The sequence below is a fragment of the Oryzias latipes genome, chromosome 7, assembly GCF_002234675.1.
Source record: "Oryzias latipes chromosome 7, ASM223467v1".
Taxonomy (NCBI): domain Eukaryota; kingdom Metazoa; phylum Chordata; class Actinopteri; order Beloniformes; family Adrianichthyidae; genus Oryzias; species Oryzias latipes.
In genome coordinates this window covers 10,656,537-10,677,656 of record NC_019865.2, presented here as the reverse complement: position 1 = coordinate 10,677,656, position 21,120 = coordinate 10,656,537, and the positions used below count along the sequence as shown (strand labels likewise).

The window sequence follows — 21,120 nt, the reverse complement described above, 5'->3', positions numbered from 1 at the left end:
CCTCGGATTCAACTTCATTTCCCATCATGCCTTTAGATGAGGTCAATTGTCCTTCTACAGAACTGCTGTCTTGATTTGCAGCTGGGATCAGCTGGAAGGGGGCGCAGTGGTATAAGAGGGGGGGAAATGTGGATTTTTATTATAAACGTAGGAATTGTTGTCCACATATCGGTTTAATTGCTATTTGCGTTACATCTTTATTACCATTTCCTTAATTCTCGCTAAACTGCGGAGAATTCCTTTCTTTCCTTTTCTTTTCCTTTCCCTTTTTTGTTTTGCTCTCCATTCTTTAAAAATAAATTGAAATTGCATTACCTGGACAGAGGTGAACGGGCTGAGGCTGCGGGAGCTCAGCAGCCAGACTGGCTTTAGTTGGACAGACCCTTCACTGACAACGCCTTTCCGTCTAAGCGCGCCGCCGGCTGGGAAACTTCAGTTCTGACGGACCCCAAACCCAAAACCACTGGACTATTTCAACTGATGAGCTGCTGAAACTTCACCACGACATTGAAGAAAGTTGCTTGGAAAAAGAAATGGGATGCACAATCAGCGCAGAGGACAAAGCTGCGGTTGAACGGAGTAAAATGATTGATAAAAACCTGCGAGAAGACAGAGAGAAATCCTCCAGAGAGGTGAAACTGCTTCTACTGGGTATGAACGAAATATATTGGCTCTCTATAACGCACAGAATCTGCTATAGAATATGGGGTATTGTTGATTTTTATTTACTCTTTCACAGCTGGACACTTTTTTAGTTTGGGAGAACCTTCCTCCCTCTCTTTACTCTGTTGGTCCTGCTGGGACTCATCCTCTCTCTCTGACAGAATGATCACAAATAAACCAGAATTTGATTCAAAGCCAATACCAAGTTATTAGCAGTGTGGCTGATTTCCTGTCCTTAAGAGGAGGGCACATGCAGACAAGAATATTTGATAATTAATGAAGACGATAACCCCTTGATTTTCCCTTTCCAAAGGTCTTAAAGAACCACTCCAATGAAAATCGTGTTTAGTTTTAATTTAGAACATATGTAAAGAAAAATAAGATTAAAGTTGTGTTTGAGACTTTATTTACTCAAATGGTGATGGAGGTGCCTCTATCAGTGGACCACAAGCTCTCTGCTCTGCTCCATTCTGATGCATCTGCTTGCAGACAAATGCATCCATGAACGTCTTTGTTTTCCTCGTCCAAGCTGGCATCTGGTTCAAAACTGTTCGGCTGGGTAGCTTGAATATTGCTCACCATTTTTGTTTCACCTCTAATGTTAAGTTGGGATTAGTTAGGGACTGTAAGATGGCAGGAGACGGTGTAAATGCGATGATGGGAAGTGAGGGTAGACTTATTCCCACAACTCAGCTGCAAATTTTTTATGAATTTCTGCCGCTCTGCTGAAAATATGACCTAGAAAACATCAAAGTTTTTTTTAATTTTGCCCCCAAAAAATAGCAAAAATCACAATTAAAAGACCTTACAATCAAAAGATGACTGGAGTGGGACTTTAATCTGCCTTGTCTGGATAAATAAATGTCACATAAGAAAAAGTGCCATAACTACATACTTCTGTTTAACTTCTCAACTTGATGTTAATGCAGGTCACACTGTTCTGGGTCCCCGTGTGAAGGACCAAAGGACAAATACATTAAAACGAAGCCTCACAGCTGCATTTGAGCTCATTGTATGTGTGCTCTGTCATAGCTCTGGAAAATCAAAAACACATGTTTCTTGTTTTGACTTGAAACAATGCAGTAGTAGTAGTGGCAATAGTCAATTTTTAACTTAAATAATGCAGAACCTTCTGTTTTGTGCCATTTAGTTGAAGAAACTTGCTTTTTGTTCTTGCTTTGCTATGTGATTTTTAAAAATCCTCTTTACTATTTTTATCTGGTTGTCTGCCAACAGCTGTTTGATGGTTCTAATCCTTTGTTAGTTGACAGTGACTTTGAAGACAGGCATATAAAATAACTTGTAATTTACTGAAGAAAGAATTCTTCACTAAACAAATATACATAAGTCAAATCACAATAGGAGTGTGATAAACAGTTCCTATAATTGATACTTGAACAACTTACTGATTTTAAACAAAGAAAAAAAAAATCATTGAAAATAAAAAAGAGAACCCATTCCTCAACCCATCTGCTCCGTGTAAGCCTTAAAAATCAGATTGTACGTGTGGCGTTTGGGGAATTCCGGCTGCCGCTGCTGCTGCGGCGGGGGTATGGGTGTGGGGGTGGCTGGGCGCTCCTCCTCCTTCTTTTCACATTCCACCATCCATTTTAGAAGAACATAAACACTCACCTGAGCACAGGTGTTAGCTCACCTTTGCACTAATAGTTTGCATGATTGAATAAATGAAAGATTTCACACTAGTTGGTTTAAAGGCATAGGTATGCGTTCGTGAACACTATCTGTTTTGTGTGCATGTTGACATGTGGACATTTTTGCGGCTAGCAGGTGTGTTGATAATATTTGAGTGTGTGTGAACAGGCCCCGCCCTTTTTGTACTACATTTGAACCGTACCGTAACGATAAACAACCAGTAAACCTGTCTGCTCTATGCTGCTTCATGGTCTTACCCCCCTTCCCCTCCTATTATCACCCTCCTACCCCCCCCTCTCTCTAACATCCCTCTCTCTTCTTCCCTTCTTTCCTTTTCCGTCCGGTCCAACACCAAAGATTTTCAAACATGATTGAAATTAATAAATTTTGGCCTCAATTACAAAAGGGGTTTATTCAGACATACCTTTGGTTTGTCTGAAGATGAATAACCCCTCTTGTTAAAATAAAATATGTCCAACACAAGAGGCCCTCAGCTCTCATCTGTTTGCCTAGCTGTTGGACAGGACAAGTTAAAAAAAAAAAAAAAAAAAAAAAAAAAAAAAAAAAAATCAGATTGTATAACAATTGTACAAATATTGATTACAAACTAACATGGAGCAGCAATAAGTCACATTACAACATATTGAAGCCCATCTAGCTCATAAAATGAATGCTAATGTTTTAAGAAGATTTGAACTTTTTGTGATTAGATGGTGGGGGGGGGGGGTTCATGGACAGCATATTTATTGATTAAAAAATAAGCTGCATATTGATGGTAAATGTATACGTAATCCACCTGCTCAGGTCAGTGTCACAATCAATATTTGGTTTACCTTGTTTTTGTGCTAACTTGTGCTTTTTCCTGTCTCATCGTTTCTCTTTGCAGAGCAAATTCACTCTGGATCAATAAAGGTTTTCAATCAATATTTTTAAACATTGACAGCAAACAAGAATATGCATGTTTGTTTGGTGGCTAGTTCTGTTTCCTCGCAGAAGTTGGATTCATTTGAGTTTATTTGCGTTAGGTCTTTTACTGGTACGCCTCACACAATGCATGTTGTGCATTATTTTTAATTGTCTGTAGGGTTTATGATCATTTTTGCTACTTTAGCCCTTAGATAAACAAGCATTCTGTTATATAGTGCACGTGCTTATATGATATCGATATAAAAAGAAAAAAGAACGGACTGGTGAAGACAGTTATTTGGAGGAAATATCCACGAACTGATAATATTCTTCCTCCACGGCATCTGTCCCACCGGGTTCAGCATAATCTCTTTGAAGCCATCATTTTTATTGTTGAATGATCTAAAGGGCTCCATTTTAAGTGATTATTCTGTCGCCTGAAAAGCACTTTATTAAATAAGATCGCTGCCCTGTCTTAGATTTAAATCACCTCAGTAGCCACACCTTTTTTTGTATTTAAGGTGTATTTATTGTTAAACATATTTTTCATGCAATAATTATGGCTCTCCCTGTCAACTTGAAATTGATAAATATTTAGAAAACTGATACTACATGATCCTAATCCACATCTATGCTATTGGTTGCCTTGATGGTGTTTATGGTGGTATTTAGTGTGGAGGATCGTTCCTTTCCTCATTCCACATATAGTAGGTGTGTGTGTAGCAAATGGCCATGTGATAAACTGTGCAGAGTGCACCTCGGCTGTTCTTATACAACAGCACAAATAGGCCTCAATAATGTTGTAATTCTGAACAGCATGAGGTGGACACTGGGGGTGTAGGGAAAAGTTGATTCGGTGATATATCGCAACATTTTATTTGGCGATACTTGTATTGATTCAAAAACGATATTGTGATCAATAAATAAAAAGAATATCACCATTTTATTACAATGAAAAGCATATTCGTGTTCAGGCAGAGATTTTTTTCTAAGTCTTACTCTTTAAAACAAATAAAAAATGTGTTCCGGTACAATATTGCAATACATATGGTGAGACGTATATCAACTTGACTGAACTTAACGAGAACATTTTGGATCAAACTAATTTTTGCAAATGTATTAATAATAATGCTCAAATAATATTCAGGCTCTTCTGAACACTGTACACACTTGCAGTTTTCTGTTCTACTTTTTGTACAGATAATGCAACAAAGTGTCACGTGTCAACCAATACATGGTTTTTACGCTTTGGATCATAAATCGTTTTAACCGTTTTGTAGGTTTCCCACACAAACATTTTAAAGAGCAGAAAAACTACTTTTTGCTGAGAGGAGCATCTGAAATGTATAAAAACGGAAAGCAAGAAAATTATTGTAGTCTTTATCTGCATTCATAAACACTGAGTGGTCTTCTGTTTGAATACAAGCAGTGTTTGCAGCATTTCAGCCGTATTTTCCATGAAAGGATTCAGTTACTCTTTCATAGAAATCTAATTATAATCACCACCAACAGGATTTACATTACGCTATGGGGTGTTTACTAATGTGGATAAAGACCTAAAAGTTAAGCCACATTTGTAGTCTTTTTTAAAATTTTACATTTCTAAAAGAAAAATGCCAAAGACATTTTTGCAGTTCATTTTTTTATCTTGTGTACATAAAAAAACGACTTGTTTTTGAGGAGCAGTCCAAAAGGGAGATGGTTTTATTTTGTCTCATATTTTTTGTTTTGGCTAATTTACTGTGTGACAGACAGAATTTCAGGTCAGGTCATTTTCCTATGAAGTCACATTTGGGTTATGACTCCTACTTCACGCTAACTAATGTCATTTAGATCACAAAGTGCAACATTAAAAATAGTTTCTATTTTTTTTTTAAATTTAAATAATCCTCCAGGACTGACCACAGAGGCTTTTCCAGGCAGTTCCTCCTCAACTGTTCTGGAGAGTTATGAAGAAAAGCAAAAAGGAGTTTGGCTGTGCTTAAAACCACAAAGCTTTAGAGCCGGTTTACCCATCCAAAATGGTCTAATGTTTGATTACAAATAGTCATTCCAGTATTTTAGATTCTTGTTAAATGAATCTTGGTTTGGAGTCTGACTCCTTTGTGGGTTTGGGGCCTGTGAATGCAAAGTTGGTTGGTGAACTGGCAGCTTTACAGAGTTGATTATCAGCCAAAAAATGGCATGAATGGGAGAACTGCTGGCTGACAGAACTGAGGAGAGGGATCGACAAAATTTTTCCTGTCCTCCCTGTCTGTCTGACGCTTAAATCTCTTTTGCTGCTGTCAGCTAAACCAAAGAATTCACACATTTAATTCTTGCTTGTCTGCCATCCAAACAGGATACTCGACTCTAATCCCACTTGATGAAATTCCACTGCAAAAGGGCGTTTGTGGAAATTAGGGAAACCTCTACCTGAATATTTATACGCCTTTCAATGTAATAACCAGAAAACATTGATTTTCTTTAATGAGCACAACATTAAGCACTGCAACTGTATCTTATGTACAAGTTGCTTTTACCCAAGCAAATTCATAGTGCTTTTATTTTAGTAACATAAAATATATTTGTTCTTAAAGGGAACATTGTCTGTTTTCACAACAAAATATTTTTCAGTATAAGAAAAAAAAATAAAAATAAAAAAGCCTTAACCAACAATGTTCTAAAACTATAATTGAGGAAGTTTATTTCCAACTTTGCTAAATATAGCTTCTCCTGTACTTTTAAACGTTTTATAAGCCTGAACGGTGTTTGAACAGGTGCATAAGAAATTTATGGAAAGAAATATGCCAATTCTTTCCAGAATCAAAATGTGATGAGGCATAGGATAGGATGAGGATAGGGTGAAGGAGGGAGCTTTAATGTGGCTAAGATGTTTTATTTACATGACAGTACTACAGCTCCACCTTCTCACACGCGGAAGTAAACACTGATTTCACCGCTCATCGCCACGACATTGGCCTTTTTTTAGAGCGTTACATATCATTTTGATTTATCATGTCGGTGAACTAGTATCTGTTGCTGTGGGGTTCTGCAGAACTTTGACCGCTTTCCCGACCGCATTTTGACTGAGGCTCCGTGCAAGAGCGGCTGCAGAGCTGCAGTGCTTCACACATTCTTATCTGAGTCCACTACAAAGCATTGCAATTTGCAATTTATGGCATGGAGTTTCGGTTCAGTACTCATCCAAAGTAAAAACTAAGTAGTGCATGTCTCATGACAACAATTTAAGCTGCTTCTCGTTGAGATCTTGTAGTTGTTTTGTAGTTGTTCAAAGAGGCTCAGTAGACGGTGCTGCCAAATAGCAGTCAGGAGTTTTAGTGGAAAACAAGAGTCAGACGCTGAAGGAAGAAATAATTGAATAAATATCGCCCTGACAGCATTTTTACCCTTGTGCTATCTTAGGCACTTTAACATTGTGAGTTGGGTCATCTAGACCCCACAAGACAGTGCGCTGAACCTTTTTTCTTCAATGATTTGTGATCTTCACTGGAGTCCATGAATTAGATGAAATCCTCTTCACCTTTATCCACCTTTGTCATAGTAGGGATAACATGTCAATGTAAGGGTTGGGTCATAGGATAGCACAAGGGTTAAATTGATACAATAAAGTATCGCCAAATGAAATATCACGATACATCACTGAATCGATTTTCCCTACACCCCTAATAGAAATGTGTTTAGCCACCTTTAGCATAGCAAGGAATATTAATCCAATGTTTCCTAATTCTGTAATGTTTCTATTAAAGCTTTTCCTGACAGGTCTGAGAAGGAGTCCATGTATTTCTGATCATATATGTTCTGATGATCTGGTTAAATAACGCTCTGCAGCTTTACAGTCGCTGTAAGCTCAACCCAGGAATGTATGAAAATACTTTCCCAGTGCTTGTCTGAGTTTGTCATGTAAAGTTTATTGTATAATCACCCAGCACACATAGGACTGATACAACAAATGCATACTTCCTGTCAAATCTGGTGAAACGTGAGCACATTGTACAGGGAGAGAAGGTAAAAGGCAATTAATACCAACGAAAGGTCAAAATTCAAACTTTGTTTTTTCATTCAAATGTTTTCAAATGTGGGAATGAAGGGTTTAAGATGAGTGGCAACAGATCTTTTCCTGAAAGCTTTTATTTTGACAAAGCTGTCAGTGCTGGTTAAATATGCTGAAACTCTGAAAAAAGGGGTCACTATAGTGCAATGATGCAATCCAGCAAGTTTCCCACTTCTCAAAGTTTCACACACAGACCATCTTAACATCCTGTTTGACAAATAGTCTTAAGGAGGGTTTTGTGCTGCATTCATAACTTAGTTTTAAAAAAGTCTTTAAAAAAACCTGGGTTTCAAAGTTTGTGGTCTTTAGTTTCAATCAATCAACCCATCAATGTATTTGTGTGATGATTTTTTTTTAGGCAGCCTTAGATGAACAAAGTGCTGCACAAGAAAATAAACGTGAAATAATAAATAATAAATGCATGAGAAAGGAGTTAAAATCAAAACAATTGAAAATAGCAATTGAAGCTGACAAGTCCAGAAATCCATCTTAGCCATTCAGCGGTATAAAGAAATAAATGTCAAATTATTAATATTCACTCTATAATATTAATGTGAGTCAATGCTTAATTAAGCATTAAATAGATAAGAAATAAATGTTAACAGACAATTGTATGCATTACTTTACAGTACTAAGCGTATTATTAATGAATTAGTTAGCAGTTAACTAACTATTATTCAGACTAACTTAATGCATTATGAATCATTAGTAAAAGTTTGCCAATGCAATTGCTTTGCATTATGTATGCATCAACAACATGCTAGATATTTATATATTAATGTCTGAAGTAACAATTTACTATGGTTGTCTGTTCTAAGTTAAGAAACAAAAGGTAAGTAAGGTTTTATTTTTTCAGCCTGACAAATGCAGTAAAACCTTATAAACATGAACTAACCATTTCATAACCATAATCATAATATGAACATATATATTAACTAACATGTTGTTGATGCATACATAATGCAACGCAATTGCATAGGGAAACTTTTACTAATGTTTTTGTAATGCATTAAGTAAGGTTGAATAATAAACATTAGTTAACTAATATATAATAAACCTAGTAATGCAAAATACTGAATAAAAGTGTCTGTTTACACTTTATTTATTAGTTATTTAATGCTTAATTATACATTGACTAACAAAAATAAAGGGACCCTTATCATAAAGTGTTAACTTTATCCTTTACCTGTTGTGAAGTTGAGATAAAACCCTTCAATATAAACAACTTAAGCTTTAGTCTAAGCACCGAGGTCAATAAGTTAAAGAAAATCCTGCAATACTTTAAGTCTGTTAAATTTACAGCACATTATGACTGTAAACATGATATACATTCAAAAGGATTAGATGCAGGTGCCATCTGAAAATCAAAAACATTTAGTCCACATAACTTTTACTTTCTTAAGGACTTTTCAAAAACAGTTTTTTTTTCATGAATCCAATTTTCTTTGGAAAATACGAAAAACAAATTTTATTATATTTGCTGCAATGAAAGATTTTTTATAAATTTCTTTTGAGAAATCATAATCCTTAAGAAAATACAGCATATCATGCTGTAATATAGCTGAGCAAAACATAATAGATTAATTGTTAATTTTTGTTTGAATCCAATTAAGGTCATCTACCGTAATCAAGAAGGTTTAAAAAAATGCCAAGTATATAAATGCTTAATTCATAATTAACCCAAAACCTTTGTATGCGCTGAGGTTAGATTTACATAGCAAATCAAAAATTCGGTTTGCATATATGACATATTCAGGTAAATGTTTCAGCTGTTTTGGTTATGCAGACACAACAGAAGTCAGCTAAAACTCCTCCTCACACTGTTTTTCTACACATACATTGAAATAACAGTTTCTTTACATTTTTATGATGGAGGCCAAACCAGCTGCTTGCATATTAAGAAATTTGCTGATATTTATGTATTTAAAAAAATGTTCTTAAAAACTTTGCAAACAGAGCAATAAAAAAATTGGAACACAAATGATATCCCTGTGCACATCATGTATTTACACTTTGTGCATTTAAGCTCAAATAAGTTAATTTTGCCTCAATTTTATGAGGACAGGTATTTAAAAAAAAAAAAGTTAAAGGCAACAGTAAACAACACTGTTTTCATTCTCAACAACATTGTTTAAGAATCCCATGCCTTTGTGGTTGTATTAGTTTTTGTTGAGCACATTTTTTTAAACTGAGTGCTATCAACGTGAAAACAGAGAAGTGATGTCCATGAGAGGACTCCATACTTCCTTTTTAAAAAGAATATCATTCTTTTTTCCCCCCCTCGATTGTTTAGGGAACATATGTAAAGGAAAGTCTCCATTTCTCTTTATTCAGCATTGAAAACTCCCCACACCTTGCAGTTAAGATTTTGGGGAACTAGTTTGAAAAATCATGAAAGAACTGCTTCCCCTTGTGTTGCACAGTTGGGTTTGCCCCAGATCAGCTTGATATTTGTTGAAACTGCTGACAGAGGCTACTTGTCCTTGAGTCATATGTATTATTTTTATGACCCCTGTGCTCTCTGACGACTGGAGCAGCAAGAAATCTCAGGTTGTCCCTACAGTAAAACATAAAGCATGGCTGCTACTTCCTCTTTAGCTGTTTGCTGTAAAAAATACTGCAATGACTCTGGACACTTTAGCTTTTTTCTATTTTTCATCTTAAGTTATTGTGTTTATTGTAATGGAGGTTTAAATAGCTTTGAGGTCACTTGAGACAGTTTATCACCTATATCACTGATGCCCATTATTATGAAATTTAAAATGAATCAGGTGTTAGTTTCCCACGCTTTTATGTTGCCACATAAATGTCAACCCACCTATATGCTCACATTAAGTAGTAAGCCAGACTTCCCGGGATTTTGACATCTTATACTGAAATACCAATGTTCCTCTTTTTCCAGGTGCTGGGGAGTCTGGGAAAAGCACAATAGTGAAACAGATGAAGTAAGTCACAGATGTTTTTTTTTTTTTAAAGTCCAGATAGCTGTACTCGTGGAACGTTCTGTTAAAAACATTAAAGCTCTCTTTTAGCTGTCACTCTGTGGAGCTTCTTTTTTTATAAAAATGATGTGGTAGCAAAGCAGGAGCTTCCTTTTGCGGTGCTTAGGGAGGACGAAGCCTCCATTTGCATAGCTTTCTGAACAAAGCCCACAGAGGGCAGTTGTAGCCTGGCATGACCTGAATAGATTCCCCTGGTTCCCACAATTAGCCATGCTCACTGAAGCTCAAATTCCAGCACTAATGACAGTGATGCATGAATTTTTCCAAACATGGAACATTTCTAGCAGTAGTCGGTCATAATGTCTTATACCTGTGTCACTTTTAAAACCATACTATGTCAGAATCATCCATGAAGATGGCTATTCAGAGGAAGAGTGCAAGCAGTACAAAGTGGTGGTATACAGCAACACCATCCAGTCCATCATGGCCATCATCAGGGCAATGGGCCAGCTGAACATAGATTTTGGAAATGCTGCACGGGAGGTAAGCAAACATGCTTGTCCACGCTGTGAAACACAGCAACAGTTTTACAGCATAAACATCTGTTGGCAGGATGATGCCCGCCAGCTGTTTGCCCTGGCGAGCACAGCAGACGAAGGTGTGATGTCTGCTGAGCTGACAGGCGTGATTCGAAGGTTGTGGAACGACAGCGGAGTCCAGGCCTGCTTCGATCGATCACGGGAATATCAGCTCAACGACTCAGCTGCATAGTAAGGACTTGACGGAAAGCAGTGGACGCTGAGAAATATAAACAACAGGATTACGTTGCCGCAGTCATAGATTACTGATGTTTTTTTTAATGCTGCTGATTTGATGGTATCTCATGATGTGTCCTTTTGCGAATATCTGGTGAGCTTTAACTGAAAGGAGTTTCTCTCACTTGTTTCTGTAACAATTTTTCTGGAATGCAGAAAAAGACATGACCATTCTAGTCCTTTGCATTCCTGTGTCAGCTTGTTTGAGAGGGTTTGCTTACAGCCACATAGACAGCATAATCCAGTCATGAAATTGATGAAATGTAGATAAAAGTGCATCTAAGCGAGCTAAGCTAAATATAGATGTGTTTAAAAATATTTATCCAAAAGTGAAACTCAAGATTTTTTCATCTGTTTTTCTCCATAACCCATTTGTTCCGCAAAAAATAGTCACTTAGCCTGAAGGACATGCTCTTTGTTGTGAAAACAGTGGAGTTGTCATGACTGTGTGCACTTTGTCCACAGTGTGCGACGAAGGAACAAGCAGTGTTAGTCTGTTTTTACTCAACTCACAAGGAGACAATGTTTATCATCTATGAAAATATGAGCCCATATTTAGTGTTTTTCCGTGTTGCCCTGAGATGTGTGCAAGCGGAGCAATTCTTCGGCTTGACGTTTTCTTCCTGCCTGTAACACTGCAGCTCTGAAAGGCCTTGGTTTGACCTGTATGTTTGAAAAAAGGGAAGAAATGCAAGAATACATGGATGCTAAAAGTAATTCAAGTTGTAATTTGAGATTTGTGCATTTGTGCTGCCTGATTTAAGTGTCGCTTCTTGCCCCTTGTCCATATTTTTTAACTTTTCATGTAGAATTTAGTTAGTTAGAGGCACCATCTCCTAGTAAAGATTCATATTTCCTATTGGCAAACTCATCCACATGTTGAGCATCTGAAAACTGTCCAGCAGTAGAGTTTTAGACATTAGAATTTTGTTTTATTTTCCACGATTATTCCAAGTAAATGGTTTTCTAAATTACTTTTTGAATATCTCCAGAAGGAAACTGTCAGTTTGTTGCCTAAGTAAACATGGCTCCCCTTTAGTTCATGTCATTTTTCTACCCCTCAGCTACCTGAACGACCTGGACAGGATTTGTGAGCTAAATTACGTCCCGACTCAACAAGACGTGCTGCGTACACGTGTGAAAACCACCGGGATTGTGGAAACTCACTTCACCTTCAAAGATCTCTACTTTAAGTGAGTCCAACTGCTGCTCACGAGAAAAACCAACACAAAAAACTGTTGAACTTCACAGACAGAGGGAACATGAGCTGATGCTGAGCCGCACTGTAATTTCTTTGTAGAGATTATTTGATTTGATGTATTGCTTTATTTCAAGCATTAATGGTATACAATGCAAAAAATTGCAGATATATTTTAAAACCCTTTTCAGAAATAAAGTCATGTCCTAATTTAAAAACACAGAAAAATTATTATGATTATTATGATAATCCGCAGAAAACATAATGTCAGTTAACAATGACATGAACAGATACATAGTACTCATTGATTAACATTAGAACACATTATCACATGAATTCAGAAATCATGGCTACGCATTGCAGATCAAATAAAGAAAAATACTAGTTTATTGATTGTCATGATAAAAATACTTTCACATCAATTGATTAGGCAATATCACACATTCACACGTTGATTAGATTTGTTCACAATGTTCACAAATCCACCTATTTGGAATTTGTTCAAACGCCCGTTGATCTTAATTTTTTCTTATCTTCATATTGTGAAACTAAAGTTATAAATTTTGTTGAAAATGATGGATGTATTTTGTTGTAGAATTCATGCGGTAGGGGATCTGCACATGCACTTGTGTTGACTGTTGACATTTTATACTCTTAATGAAATGTATACTTGTATTTATCATAGTTTCTTTGAGAGTTTTCACATTTTAACCTACGTCTTGTACTTGTTCTCACTTTTTATGTTAAAGTTTTATGTTTTTATATGTTTATGTCTTTATAGCTTGTGTTCTTATTTTTATTTGAATGTTGTTGTTTTTTTTTGCTTTCTTGCATATTTATTTTAGAAAAATTAGCAAATAAAAAAATAATTCTTGCAATGAAACACTAACAGCGGTATAGAGCAATCAGAACACGAACAAACAGATTAAAAAACAGTTTCTATCCAGCAGTCATCACCACGCCCAACAAACATAATACACTCAAGAAGTGCTGCTGAAACGGACTGGCTGTGCAATAAGTGGACTATTTGTGCAATGAGTTTGGGCCAACTTGTGCAATAAGCTGACTACTTTGTGCAACATATGGGCAAATTTGTGGAATAAGTATTATTTATTTATTTTTATTTCCCTTATGTGGTGTGTTTTAAATTTGCCTTAAATGGCACTACAACATTGTGTTTCTCAAAACGCGACTGTAAGGACACTTTCTGAAATTTCGTTGTGCATGTAAAATGTCAGAATGACAGTAAAGTCTATTCCATTCTAATTTTTTTACATACCAGATTTAACATGCTTTACTGGGGAACTACTAAGGATAAAACAGGAACACATTTAAATTTGCTTCAAACTTGATGTGGTATTTTCTGCTTTTTAATTTGGTCACATATGCAGATTGGAGATCTGTGTTTGTAGAAACACAGTTCATGGCTTTGTGGTTTGTGTTTTTAAGAAAACGTTTCCTTCATCTTTAGCACGCTGCGGGTCCTATAACTAATGGTGAAACATTAACTGTAGTAGGCTCCCTTCCCTTTTTGGCGACCTCATAGAAATGCTCCGGAACAAGTAATCACTGAATTGGTGTTGCAGCACAGCAGTCTTTTATTTTATTTCTGTGTCAGCTCCCTGCAGATTCAGTTTGCCTCCGAGAGTCTCAGGTGGAGGTAGAGGCAGTGCAGGCCAACAGGAGATTACGAAGTTAGGTCACCAGCATGCCTATGTGTGTGCATGCGCGTGTGTGCGCCCACATGTTGTGCCCCTGCCCTGGATTTAAAATCCTTATAAACCACTGATATTAAAATGACATTAAAACTACAGCCATTTGCTAATACATTCGCTGAGTCTGGGTGTTTGTGTGTCCTCAGGATGTTTGATGTTGGAGGTCAGCGTTCTGAGAGAAAGAAGTGGATCCATTGCTTTGAGGGAGTCACAGCAATCATTTTCTGTGTAGCGCTCAGTGATTATGACCTTGTCTTGGCTGAGGATGAGGAGATGGTAAGTGATGGGTACATGCGTGACCACAAAATCAATAACTTGCAACCTTGGATAAATACATTTTGTGAATGTACAAACTGAATTCTAGACTATTTCTTTACATTTTTTGTTTTCTTCATCATTGAGCGCGACCTGGACTGCTCTTTTAAAAGCATGGATTTTTGCGATTGCTAACAATTTACTTAGGATGGTGATTACCTGTGGAATCCTGTAATCCCTTGTGGATGAGCACTGTGCCTTCATTAGTAAGAGATACCAAATTAAAGGGGGTATTATGGTGACAGGTGCAGCATTCAAGCTGACATTTCATACTGAAGGAACAGCAGCATTCTGCAGCTCCCAGACTACACAATCTGCATTTGGCTTGAATTTAGTAAAGACAAGCGTGTTTTTACAAAATTCTAAGTACTTATTGTAAAGCTTTTGTAAGTCCAATTTCATTTATGCAAAATGGGGAACAAGATAAGCTAAAGGATGTCTGCCTATTTTGATTTTAATGTGTTGTGTGATTTGAAAAAGAGGGATCAAATGAAACATTCCAGGCTTGAAAGTGGCACTTCACCAAACCAGGTCGAGTGATTTACACTCAAGCTTGTAAATCACAGGAGGTGATACCTCAAGCGACTCTTCAGGATTTTCAGCCAGTCGGTTTAAAATGAAAGATTTGTACAGAGAGGCCAAATATACTTGATTTGGATACATGTAAAAATGTTTTCCATTATTATTTTGTTGTTATCATTTTATCAATTTTCTTTATCTCTTGGGGAAAAAAAGTCACCAGTTGAGGCCACTAACTGAGCACTCTGTTTACATGATCTCCCACTATTTTACAGCCCCTAACATCCCCAACATAAAATTACCAGTGCAACAAAAATGGCGAGAAATATTGCAGCTATCCATCTGTACAATTTTGATTCAGATGCCAGCTCGTACAAGGAAAACAAAGACATAACGTGCAGATGCATCAAAAAGCAGCAGAACAGGGAGCTAGTGGCCTCCCCAGCATATTTTCCACGTCACAAATAAACTCTTTTTCCAACATAATTTTTCCCTCTGCTCCTGATTCACAACAATTTAATTATAGAAATACTTAGAAATGCAATTTAAAGCCTAATTATTTTGTATGTGTCCTCCATCTTAAGAAAAATGCCACAAAAGCATGTTAAAAACACCAAAAACACATTTTTTTTATTGAAGTGGGTGTTTAAATACAGTGAGATTTAGAGAGAGATTTCCATCGTTCTTTGTTTTTTTTAAATTTCTGTTTAAAGCAAGTGGCTTAATGTTTTAATTCACACGCCATTCAAATTAAGTGTGCCTTGAAAATCGTTTTTAAAAACATAGAAAACGGACATTCGGATTCAAAGTTTTTGATGCAGTAGTCTCGATCAGACTAAGACAAGGAGAGACTTTTGACACAGAAAAGGACTGTTTCTACATAATGTTGTAGCTTTACTGCATGTGTTTTTTAGGAACGTTTGCTCATAAGGTTAAATGATCAAACTAGTCCCCAGTGCTCACAGTAACTTGGCAATAATAACCATTACAATAACCATTACATTTCCAAACCGTATTCCTACTTGCGACCACGTGATTTAGTGATATTGAATCATTGTACCATTAACAATCTCACCACACTTAATATTAAAATGTATTTAAAATATATTTGATAATAGATTTGTTTGAAAGATCAATTTCTTGATATCATGGGTGGTGCCAATCAGATTAACACCTGCTGATCCATTATGTCACTAAGACAAAATGCTGAGACTGTTATCTGGGTTGTAGAGTTTTTGTATCAATAGAGTAGAGTTTTTGTACAAGCATCTGCTTGTAAATCGAAGATTTAATTGGTCTGTCTAACAGGTGTGTTGTTGCATTTGTTGGGCATCACTAAATCGTTGGGTCTACTCAGCAGAAAGAGTATCGTACATGCAAATGAAGAAGTCAACATGCACTGTGCCAGCTTGGTTTGTGACTCTACAAGGAAAGGGCCTAAAAAAAAAAGAATGTTGCTAAATAATAACCAGGTTTACTCCAGTTTTCTGCTTTTATTCCTCTCAGAATCGAATGCATGAAAGCATGAAGCTTTTTGACTCCATATGCAACAACAAGTGGTTCACCCTCACCTCCATCATCCTCTTCCTCAACAAGAAGGACTTGTTTGAAGAGAAGATCGGCAGGAGTCCTCTCACTATCTGCTACCCCGAGTACACTGGTGAGACTTTTTTATTTCATTGAGACTAAGCATTCTGTGCTATGCAAAACTGTGGCTTCTCAAGTGATTTCCCCAAATTTGCATTTTTGTTTTTGACAGTGAAATTGCTACATTTGAGTAGTGCATTTTAATAGAAACCTCTATTCTTGTCAAAGATCAACAAGGGTCACAGTTACTGTGAAACAGTGACAAATAGTAAATGTTTTACTGCATTTAGGTTATAAAATTTGACCTTGAAAATCAAAAGTTAAAAAACCCAATGATGCTTGTTTGTATTTCAAACGTTAAAGTAAGGAAAAAAAACAGCTAAATGCTTCGCAGTAATGGAAACAAAAACCTGCAACACTAAAGACAAGCAGGAGGCCTGCACATTGTAACAAAAAACTGAAAGTAACTACAAAAGCAGTAACACAAGTTTGAAGGGTTGAAGGTAGAAAAATCCATTAAAATGATCAAGTTTTCATTCATTTTTATCCTCATTTTATTGTCTATTTTGTGTCACTTTATCCACATTAATACTTTCTTTTTCCAACTCTTTTACTGTAGGTGGAAGTACATACGATGAAACTGCAGCGTACATCCAGTGCCGGTTTGAAGACTTAAACAAACGGAAGGACATCAAGGAGATCTACACCCACTTCACCTGTGCCACAGACACCAAGAATGTGCAGTTTGTGTTTGATGCTGTCACTGATGTCATTATCAAAATCAACTTGAGGGAGATCGGGCTTTATTGAAACTCAAACTATTTTCCAGGTCAGAGCACAACATTTTATTTTTAATTTTTTATGATTCTTCACATTATTTTTAACTTTACCATTTTGCTGCAAAGACCTTTTATCATACCAAAAACACTTTTATTATTTCTTTGCTTCCTGTGATATTTAGAAGCAGGATTAAAGACTAAAATATGCACCGATCATTCATTTTAACACTTTAAAAAAATTTTAAGTAAAAAAAACCCAACACAAATGTACTTTACTAAAAAGAAAACCCCTTTGATTTTACATATAACAAAAATCACACTGAAGAGACACCATCTTCACAAGCCCTTTTTTAAGACGATACAATTTCAGACAAGAATATTTCAGGCTCAAATTATAAATATTGTTACATTTTTTTAGAATTGTCTTTTTGGCTTGGTTTAGAATAACATCCTTATCAACAAGGGCAATTATGTTAAAGTCTCCCTCCGATCATCTTTTGATCTATTGTAAAAGCTCTCCCAGTGGTCTTTTAAGTGGGATTAGGCCATTTTTAGCCTAAATCTAAAATCTTATGTCGTTTTCTTGGACATAGTTTCTGCAGAATCGCAATTGTTCTTTAGAAATTCGCCCTGGAATTTTGAGCAGGACCACTGGTACAGAGTAAGCCCGCCGCCTCTTTCCATCATTTATCAGTTTACACTCTCTCCCACTAGCTTACAGCCCCTCACATACCAAACGTAACATTACCGGTACAACAAAAATAGCGAGCAATATCGGAGCTATCCAGACTTGAGCCGGATGCCAGCTCAGACGAGGAAAACTAAGACAAATGGATGTATTTGTCTGCAGGTGGATGCATCAGAATGAAATGGAACAGTGAGCTTGCGGCGCGCCCAGCGTATTTTCTACATCACAAATATTTTGTTTACAGCATTTTTTTGTCTGCTCACGATTTCACAAAAATATGTATAAAGAAATACTCAGAAATGCTATAAGCTTATTTTCCAAATATTTGTACTCCATCATAAAAAAAAGCCATAATAACCTGGTAAAAACACCAAAAACGCAATTTTCTTAAAAGTACTCCTTAATTCTCACTTGCACAGTTGAAGTGTATCTAAGATGAACTTCTTTTTTTATGTGACAACTTGCAAAATCTATCAATGACAAATACTTTCTTGCCCCACTGTAGTCAGCATATATTCATGCAAAATAAATCAGCACAACTTTTGTTCTACATTTGTTTCAGAATGTCTCAGATGATCATCACCTATAAATAATCTTAAAGAAATAATATTGGGCCATTTTGACTTTATTTCTCATACTTAAAGAATAATTCTTGTATAAAAAAGTAAAAGTTGTTTGTTTGCTTTCATATTTTTCCAAGTCATCTTCTTGTCAGGTTGAAACTGGGTGTAAGAAAAAATAATCAATCAGAACCTAACATTATTTTAACTTGTTACTTTAATGTGGAATGTTAATTGCAAAGAGTGATTAGGCAGAAATGAATTAACTCAGTTTATCAGGCACTATACCAACAGATGATAAAGTTAATTTCTCTTTTCCTTGCAGAGTTTGGAACACCAGGCGCCTTGGATGTCTTATCTACAGAATTGGAAAATAGGACACAACCCATTACCATGCTTCAGATTACATTTCATTAAAATTTGGGACCCATTTATATTTATTTTATTTAACCTTTATTTAGTCAGGTAAGCTATCAAGAACATGTTCTTATTTACAATAACAACCTGGGAAGTGGAGAAATACAATGGCCTTTATACGATGGGCTTTGGTTGAAAAAATGTTTAGCCTCCCTATAAAGGTAATGTGGGGCTCAGTACAATTCTTATTTTAATATATCTGATTAGCTACTGCAGATGAGGACACTCAAACGTTATAAATAAAGGTTCCTCCCTAATAAATGTATAAATCTATCCAAGGACTAAAACAGATTCTGTTCTCTCCTGTGGTATGTTGTCTCGTCTTTGTTGTAATTCTGTGTAAAAATGGTTTTACTGTCAGATTTGTTGCAATGATGTTGTATTGTCGACATTTAGATGTAAAACTTTCATAATTCATGCTTTTGCAGTGTGTTGTGTGACAGTTTTTATGTAAAGTTTGTCATGTTAAGTGTGGATCTGGGATTAGTTTGCAGAAGTGCGATAATATCAAGGGCACTCTTGATGACAAGTTTGATTTTAACAAAATCACATTATAATGAACAAAAATATTTATTGAGTTAGTACAACATTGAAACTCTGTCTGTTAAGGGGTATTTTATTTAATTTTGATTGGAATTTATAGAGCTACTATTAATTGAAGCAAGATCTTAAAAAAAAAGTAGAAAAAAAAAACATATTAATATTCAATACTGTGAATCTCCCCAAGGCTTGTAAATAAATGTACCAAAAAGAAAATTGTGCTTAATTCATCATATGTGTCAAAAGGGATTTTCAAAAATCACAAGAATTTCAAACTTTTGCAAATTTTTCGAAACTTGAACATGTGTCAGAATTTCTGTTCTCTTTAAGGCCATTAAAATAGTTTTTAAAAGGATTAAATATTATTTAAAAGTTGCCGTTTACCTGTTTACTGTCTTTATTTCTTTCATGGGGGGCAGCCAAGAAAGATTGTGTTAAATTAGTTTCGTGAGGCTCCAATTTTGTCCATGAAGTTAATTATTACATTACTCAACAGAGTAAAGACCCATGCCGAGGAAAATGGGGTGGGCCACAAGCTTCCTGCTTCACTTAACCCTTGTGCTATCCTAGGCACTTTAACATTGGGAGTTGGGTCATCTAGACCCACTAGACAGTGCGCTGAACCTTTTTTCTTCAATGATTTGTGATCTTCACTGGTCTCCATGGATTAATCTTTCCACCTTTAAATCTTTCCACCTTTATCCACCTTTGTTTTGGTAGGGAGAACACGTCAATGTAAGGGTGGGGTCATCTAAGATAGCGCAAGGGTTAAACTGAGAACTCTCAGCAACGCAGAGGGGAAAGGAGGGTGGGCTTACTCTCTGCCAACAGTCCCGCCCACAACTCAGAGGTAAATTTCTAAAGAACTCCTGCCGCAGAGCAGAAACTATGTCCTAGAAAACGACACAGGTTTTTTGATCTTGGCCAAAATCGGCATAACCATAATTACAAAACCAGTGTGAACGCTTTTTAAATACCGGTAGATCAAAAGATGACCAGAGTGGAACACTTATCTGTGGAGATTTACAGTCATTCGAGTCATTTTCTCATTATGCATCATGTTCGGTACAACCAAGGGTGTTTAAAGGAGAACTATTTTTGTGATGGGGAATTCAGCAAATGCAAATATCAATGATTCAGTGATTTTCAGAATGGTCGGCTAACATCCTGTCACTTAGTGGGGGTCTCGCTGTGGCCATAAAGGGTGGGGGAACTCATTAGTGGTTGATTCTAAGCTGTTTGGTGGGTTATAATGGGCAAAGACCTCAAAACAGAATTGCACATAGGAACCCCACCTCTCTGTCCAGAGCACTGACTGTATATAAGAACTGGAGTTAGTAACCCCTCCACCCTTGCAGTCCAAAAAGGAAGTACCCAAAAAGCCAAAATTCCATAGGCTTCTATAGAGATATTAACAGCTATTCATTACATTTGCTAGAATAACAATTCTTTTTTAAACATTGTTTTGCTTACAATATTTTTCTTTTTTTTCTGTAGTCCAAGTTATCCAAGTTATAAACTGACCAATCAGATGTCTCCATAAACGTTTATGGTGTAGTGTATAACGTTCTGAATGTTTGATTGACAGATCCTCTTAAGTCTGCTTTTGAGTGATAGGGGTGTGGCCTCAAGGGTGCTCAAGGGTTAAAAGTGATGTCCATGGTATGAAGAACAAGGGGTGGCTTTGAAATAGAGTCAGAAAATTAATTTGCTTAGAGCTGGTTATGTTTATAAAGCTAGTTTGAATATTTTTGCCTTACATTCGAAGC

General features: G+C 36.3%; 1 protein-coding gene across 2 annotated transcripts; it reads left to right on the top strand.

The window, feature by feature from the left end:
• The first annotated feature begins 66 nt into the window (after positions 1-66).
• LOC101158355 (guanine nucleotide-binding protein G(k) subunit alpha) lies at positions 67-19,730 on the top strand. Of its 2 annotated transcripts, none has more exons than XM_004070402.4 (9): positions 67-651; positions 10,179-10,221; positions 10,620-10,761; positions 10,831-10,988; positions 12,098-12,226; positions 14,093-14,222; positions 16,287-16,440; positions 16,987-17,196; positions 18,720-19,730. In XM_004070402.4, exons 1-8 carry the CDS (start codon positions 534-536, stop codon positions 17,175-17,177), a joined length of 1,065 nt encoding a protein of 354 aa, XP_004070450.1. In that variant the 5' UTR covers positions 67-533; the 3' UTR covers positions 17,178-17,196; positions 18,720-19,730. The 2 variants fall into 2 exon arrangements, with proteins under 2 accessions (XP_004070450.1, XP_020560252.1); XM_020704593.1 differs by having other exon boundaries at positions 525-632.
• The last annotated feature ends 1,390 nt before the right edge of the window (positions 19,731-21,120 follow it).

Excerpts from the sequence above, each read along its gene's own strand:
- LOC101158355 (XM_004070402.4), top strand. The coding sequence starts at position 534 with ATGGGATGCACAATCAGCGCAGAGGACAAAGCTGCGGTTGAACGGAGT. Across the intron at positions 10,989-12,097 it reads CTCAACGACTCAGCTGCATA|CTACCTGAACGACCTGGACA; the intron begins GTAAGGACTTGA and ends TCTACCCCTCAG. Across the intron at positions 14,223-16,286 it reads TGGCTGAGGATGAGGAGATG|AATCGAATGCATGAAAGCAT; the intron begins GTAAGTGATGGG and ends TATTCCTCTCAG.